Source organism: Penaeus chinensis, chromosome 9 (genome assembly GCF_019202785.1).
Source record: "Penaeus chinensis breed Huanghai No. 1 chromosome 9, ASM1920278v2, whole genome shotgun sequence".
NCBI classification, from domain to species: Eukaryota; Metazoa; Arthropoda; class Malacostraca; order Decapoda; family Penaeidae; genus Penaeus; species Penaeus chinensis.
Genome location: NC_061827.1, coordinates 32359071 through 32366570, shown reverse-complemented (window position 1 = coordinate 32366570; position 7500 = coordinate 32359071). Strand labels below are relative to the sequence as shown.

Genomic DNA, 7500 nt, shown 5'->3' with positions numbered 1-7500 from the left:
CGGATTTATGTTCTGTCCCCTGTAGTTTTTGGTGAATTTTGATACATACAGATGACTCCACAGGTGCTCAGCCAGCAAGGAATCTATCAGTAGGCCCTAGTTACCAATCCTGATTTTCCCATTCCTTGAATTGGCAGGAAAATGTGTTTTTCTTATTAATACCATTTCTATTATTGTTACTGATGTTATGATTATTAAATTGTCATTAAAATATTTTAGACAATGAAATGATACAAAAGACCCTTTCCTAAAGTGAAGGAAAAGGGTAAACAGGTAAGATGGGTAGTTCTGATAACTGGCTATTTGGTGATTAAGAACTTATAGAGCCATCGAATGGGTGAACCCAAAGCTGACGGGCATGGCATTTACATATATGCCATGCCCACTGTGAGTTTATTTTATTAATTGTTTGTATGCATAGATGGCTTGTACTAAGTCACTAAAGAGCCAATTACGAGAACCTGTCTTGCCTGTTTACCCTTTTCCTTGATTTTCGAAAATATTTTATTTAATCTTATATTGCGGTCACTAATGTTAAAAACATCATAGTAATCATAATGTCTATAATAATAAATAAAACAATCGATATTCATAGCGTTAGTACAAAAAAAGAGGTTTTCCCACAAATTCAAGCAAAGTTGAAATCAGGTAAGGTCACAAGGTCTACTACTTGACTCCTTTGTGGCTAAGCACCTGCAGAGCTATCTATGTGCCGAGACAAATATTTCTAAATTGGGCACAGCATTTTTCCAGCAACATTGGGTTAACATCAATATTCATCACTCTTAATGCTTCTCAAATTGCAATTGGCAGTACCAAGTGTAACAATATTCCCACGTAAAATAAATATTATGGATGCAAAAAAATGAACCCCATGTGCAGTATCTCATCTCACCAAAGAAGTTAAAAATACAGTTCATCATTAGATTCTTTTTTTATTAATCAAGTCTTTTCTGATTACGTTACTCATTTTTCTGTTGGATCTGGTTTGTCATCTGGGCATGTAACCCAGATTCATTTTGTTTCAAGTAGCAGTAATTCATGGCTCAGGAAGAGATGAAACCTGCTGTAGGGGTACACTCATAAATGGTAAGAAGGGTGAATAAGCATTAAAGTAAAGGTAACCACAGAAATGGTTATGCGAGTCTATAATGCCATCACTGGAAAAAGTTTGATATCAATACATCTATGCTTCTAAGAATCATGTTTGCACACTATTCTTGATATTACCCATCTACTGAATTTATCTTCAAATGGCATTTTGCTTTTAAGTCTCTTAATTAATGGTTTGTAGTCTAAACACCATAACTTACTTTTCTAGGTAAGCAATCTGCTCATTGGCCTGTTCAATTTGTGTTGCTAGCGCTGCCTCCTCTTTGTCTTCCTCAATAATCGTTCGGCTTACTTGCTCAGCAGCTGACACTTCTCTCATGAAAGACATCCACTCCTCAGCCTCCTTATCCTTATATTCAACTTTGCGTGCCTGGAAGAACAAAATGAATATGTGGAGATTACTAAACCATATATATTGCTCATATAATTTATGCAGACCTGCTATCCTATTCTACGATTCAGAAGAAGTGACCATCACATCATGAAAAAAAAATTTGGCTTGAGGGGCAGGTTGACTTGAACATGCTGGTCATGGGAAAATTTGACTGAGGGCTAGGGTGATGGAACCTTGCCATCATGAGAATTTCAGCTGAAGACTAGGTGTATTTAGGATGGGCATTCAGGATGGGGCATTTCAATTATTTCTATTGATAAATGAGTGTGGTATATACCATCTAAGAAACATGACTGGAAGACCACAGGTTCCAGGGAGGATACTATTTCCATGCTCATTCTTACCCGCTATGACCAGCGGCGCAGGTTGTATTAAAAAAATCTAATATTACAAAAAAATCTTAAATGACACAAATAACAAAAAGTTACAAATTATCACTGTTATTGCTCTCCTTCTTGACTACCTAGAGAGATGATATGGAGTATGTGCAAGGAAAAATCTATTACCCTTGGATAAACTAATCAAATGACAAACATACACGTTGGAAAATGGCAAAAAAGCTCAGTACGCTTACACAAAAAAAGAGAAAATAACATTGCACAAGGGAGGCATGGAGTCTTGTCCCGACACACCCGTCAGAGTGGCCATATTCTAAGCCACGTGCGGGCAGTGAAGCATCCTGATCCAAAGGGCTAACATTTACAATAAGGTGAGTAAAAAAACTGAAGATTCATCCACTCATGAAAAAAAATATATATACATTTCATTAAGAGGAATCTAAACATGACAATAAGATATATGAGACATAAGGTATTAAAGGATATGAATATATGAATTTGCACTGAAATTACTCTGTTTCTGCACCGAGACAATACCTTAGCATCTGCAACAGGATCATCAAAGAATCCTTCAGGTAGAACTTCACTTGTGTTTGGTTTCGGAGGTTCCTTAGATTTGGACTGTTCTTCTTTAAACATGGATTCATCGTCTTTTGGTCTTGCGGGAGGCTGATCTTCATCAAAGAATCCTTCTGGTAACCCTAGAAAATTAACAAAAATAAAATTATGTCAACTCCAAGGCCAACTTAAGTCATTACTCATTATTCCAAACTCTGTATCTATGAATTCTGTAATAGAGTGAACAAAATGATCCAAATCATGAACATAATATAAACATTAATCCCTACAATCCAGATGATGTGACCATCACGTCATGAAAAAATGGCTTGAGGGGCAGGTGATGTGAACATGCTGTCATGGAAAAATTTGGCTGACAGCTGGGGTGACAGGAACTTGCTGTCATGTGAATTTCAACTGAAGGCCAGAATGATGGGACTGACTCGCCTTGATTGTAAAAACTTCTTGGAGAGTGACTGGAGACAGTGGGCAGTTAGGAATGGGTTTTTCCTTTATTACCATTAATAAACAAGTATGAAATGTACCATCCGGTAGCCATGACTCAAATCTTTAAAATATGCTTCTCTTTTCAGTTTTTCTGATATTAAGTGAACTATACCATTAAGCAGAGAGCTGTCCTTAAATTTCCTGAGAGAAATTACATTGAGAAAAAGTATAAAATGCATGTAACAAGATAATCTACTAATTTACGTTTTCTTCCGAAGTTATGATAATAATGTTATATTGGTGTATTTTGTATAAAATTAGAAGACTTAATGTAGGTTCTCTAGTTTTAGTTTTATTCAAAACTATTGTGGAATGTCTTTTAATCTGTAACATTTTATTCCAATAATGTGGAGGACTTATCTACTGCACAGATGTTATCACACAATTGTGGAATCAAAACTGTCTCAGTATATTGATGTGGCATGAAATCCATTAATGAAATTCCTTTTTTTCTATTTCTTTTTTTCTTTTTTTTCTTTTTTGAAGATATAGCCATAAGTCAGGGATTTTCCTGGCCCAGCCACATATCTGGGGAACTATGGAACCCCAAACAAAATTACTCTTTGCTAGGTCTTGCTGATAATGACAATCTATTACATAATGTCACTGAAAATGCTTGTAGTCAGTGATGACACTTCAAGCTCTGGAGAAATGTAACTGTAGGCTAATTTAACCAAAACAGGAGGCAGGGCTGGTGGGGTTCAGGCTGGGACCAGGCTCAATCTCTGTAGTGGAACCTGGACTTTATTTCATATTCGAAACTCACATTAGTTCCAGAAACAGAAAATACTAAACACTTAAAACTTAAAATACTATGTAATATCTTACTTCTGAATTTATGTTAACTTTTAAACTGACTATTCAACTAATAACCTTGCCAATCCACAATAAATATATAAGTCTGCATTTTTTTCCCAAATATAATACAATATCATATATAGTTATATGTAAAAGACTAAAACTAACTGGCAACTCATAACATCATAACACTGAAACTAGTACAATAACACCATACATTAAAAAAATTGTAAAATCACAGCTGCATTTCTGCAGACTGACATCAGACTTAAACATTTCTGAAAAAAATATTTTGCAAGATATTACTAAGCAACTTATAGTAATAGTTCCCCCAATTACTGTACATAAAAGAAAAATACTCCTAAATCTAACTTGATATTCACCACACAGTCTTTCTGTACTATAAAAAGTATTATTTACTTTTTACATTCACATCCCCTAAAATATCTTGAAATTTACATAATAATATTCAAGCAAAAACAAAAGGAATTATAAAAGAAAAACACTATATTTTGTTCGTCATACTTGATTTGACTTGTAGTCATTCTGTGCAAGATTATTTTTGGCCTTTTACACATTAGTAAATTTTATCCTTCAGAATTTTTTATATAGAATGTTATTCTTCATCACTCAGACCTCTGACCCTTAAACTTGATAATAAACATGTAGGAATAGTGCCAAGCTCATTGACACTATAGGAATGAATTAGTAAAAGTTGGTTTCTGACCATTAGACGATTACATTTCTAATGAGAGATCCCCATTAGGGTCATCACATTTTCTTATCTGTTCTACAATTCAAAATTCAGATAACTTTGTATCACAATTTTTCCATAAAGCAATCCTTCTAAAATAAAGCTGCAAGCAGTGCATTCTATAACATACCATTTCCTGTAGGTTTAGTCTCATCATCTTCAGTTTTAATTTGCTTGACTGGATGCTCAGCAGGTTTAGTTTCCTCCTCTTCACTCTCTGATGATGATGATGATGAGTACGTGCTGATTTTTTTCAAGATCCCTAAAATGGAAAAAGGCAAGAGGAAATGCAGATATAATGATTAGGATAAGATTCTTATAATGTGAAAGATATCATGGAAAGGTAGCTACATTAAGATTATGAAGTTAAAGCACCAAGATATCTAATGACTCCTTCCACTTTCTTAAATACCCTCCTCATTTCCCTAAAGACATCATAAGCAACTGGTTAAGATGAAATACTGGTGAAATTTGACTAACGTTCTTATTAACAATTATATGTTGGAAAGAGATCAAGGTGAACAAGAAAATTGCATGCCTTTCTTCATTTTCCAAAGAAACTGGCTTACCTTTTGGCTTGGCAGCTGCAGAAGTTGCCTGCTTTTTATTGGAAGTCTGAGGAGGAGGAGAAGCAGCCCTTTTTTGTGGAACATTGTTCTTGTGATTACTGCTAGACTGCTGGCTGTTCAACTAGACACAAGGAAGGAGAATGTTATCATCAGCACTCCAGTTGAAGATAGGAAATAATCATCATTATCAACACTAAAATACAAAACTAACATCACAGTACATACCTGCTGTTGTTTTTGTTTCAGTCTTGTCAAATTCTCAAGATGTGAACGCTTATTGACATGTGCCTGCCAGATGATGGCACTTTTCACTACAGTTCCACATACAATGCACATCAGCTGACCTCGACTATTGTATCTGCAAATCTTGTTAAGGAAAACTGTATATTTCCAGTAACCAACTACTTCCAGACTATCAGTGACCAATCTGAGGCACTCAGTTGACCTATTAAATCTAGATTATTTCCTTTTTTTTTCACTGTCAACCTTTCCTGGCCTGGCTTAACTCAATCCATATTTTGAAGCTACGGGTGATGAATCCAACTGAAATTTCAATTTGCATTATGAGAGGCACAAATAAGAATGGAAGTCCTGCTCCTACAGACTAGCTATGCCCAGTTCTCGCTACCGCTGTGTCATTATCGCCATTCTCATCAAAGCAGTCACAATTTTCTTAGCCACAGTCTGCAAAAAGTGTTGATGTAACTTTACAATGAATTTCAAAACAATAAACTTGTCTTGATTTCATTTTTATCTCTCACAAAGTTTAGAAAAGAAAATAATAGTTTGAGAATCATAACAAGTGCATAATAAGCCTGCAGCTTTATCATGAAATAGCCATATTGCTAAAAATCAGAGATTATGATATATCAAATCCATTATCTTGTGTGCCTTAAGAAATATAGTGTGTAGAAAGAATAGTCCTATTAAAATCATGTTGATACACATTTCATATTTCATTATGGACTAAAATAAAATAACAGTTTCTGGAATAAAATTATCTGATGGGTTATAAAGAGAATAATGTTGCCAATGTGCAAGTGGAATTTTAAAATCTTCCAAAACAATGCATGAATGAGTGATATTTGGTGTCAATCAAATTGTGTACATATAAGATAAAATATCAAGCAGGAATAATGTAGAAAAATAACCTTATTAATCAAGTTAAAACATACATATGATAAATGATAAAAAAATATGACCAGGTATAAGAAATTAAACATTATGACATCACTAAATACATTTAAAATCTCTGCTAGCAAATCATCAAAGAGTGTCAGCAAAACACATGGGAAATTAGGAAATGCATGAAACAGAAGTCAGGTAAAGGGTTATGTTTGTTTACATTATACATTAATTGGTTTATTCAACTGTACTAATTATCTATGTTTGAATTATACTATATTCTCAAATAAGGTATGCATATCAATAAACAAATGAAGCACGGATCCTATTCTAATTCATTTTTCATTGTAGAAGGCAGTATATTTACCAGTTACAGCCATACCCAAGCTGAATCTTTAAACATTGTTCAACTGTAATAGCACTCTTTTAGCCTAATGTACAGTAAACAGCACTATCAGTTATCATCCAGAATAGGACCACATAAAGATACAGTACGACAACTGTGCTGGTAATACTGAGAGGAGTGAGAAAAAAATCTGGCCTGGGGAAAAAAAATTCACCTAGGAGCAGGTGAATGTTTCATTATGAATGTAGAAAGAACTTGAAGTGTGATTAACCAAGCAGGCCTTCAGGAAGGGGCTTGTGAGTTCCTGTACAATTTTCACGAGAGTGAAATTTAACAATTTTCAACCATGCCCGCGAGAGGGCCATTTCCAGGAGGAACATTGTGTCTAAGAGCCTGAACTATTTCAGCCCATTATTACAGGCTGTGTAGGGTGTAGTATGAAAGAGTGAATAAAAATAATACAAATAAAACAATGTTACTTATATTTACTGTTACTGTACAAAGTACATACTATCTGGAAAGATAATATGGGGTCGCCTCAATGAATAGTATTTTATTATCTAGATAAAGAATTCAAATGACATGTATAGATGACAAAATGACAAAACTGTAAGAAAAATATGCATATGCAGAAAAAGGCAAGACTACTACCTTTGCAAAGAGAGAGTAAAAATTCTTGATACCATATGTGAGTGGGCTGAGCCAACAAGTAACACAACTGGGGGAGTTACCACTCAAGGAAGCACGCTAGTCAGATTTTGGTCCAAGTGGGCAATGCGAGGCATCCAGATCCAAAGGGTTCATTATAAAAAAGCACGTGAAGAAAATCTGACAACACTATTACACTGAGCGGAAATAAATACACTCACTAATAAACAAAACAGTGTGTAGGTAAAGAATAATATGGCAATTGGGTGAGAGTTCTGGAGCAAAGATCCCAGATTAGGAAGGTTTTTGATTCATACAGTGATGTTCCAGGATTCCCATGAGTGCCCCAA

The 7500-nt window shown here is 34.7% G+C and overlaps 1 protein-coding gene across 1 annotated transcript in view; it reads right to left on the bottom strand.

Annotated features, from left to right (window-relative positions):
* LOC125029281 (zinc finger protein 830-like) overlaps window positions 1-7500 on the bottom strand; it is a 10077-nt gene that overhangs the window by 770 nt on the left and 1807 nt on the right. The window contains exons 2-6 of the mRNA XM_047619171.1: window positions 5257-5389; window positions 5032-5152; window positions 4593-4724; window positions 2383-2546; window positions 1314-1483 (exon numbers count right to left, since the gene is read on the bottom strand). Coding sequence (XP_047475127.1) covers window positions 1314-1483; window positions 2383-2546; window positions 4593-4724; window positions 5032-5152; window positions 5257-5389 — 720 coding nt within the window. The remainder of the gene's footprint in view (window positions 1-1313; window positions 1484-2382; window positions 2547-4592; window positions 4725-5031; window positions 5153-5256; window positions 5390-7500) is intronic.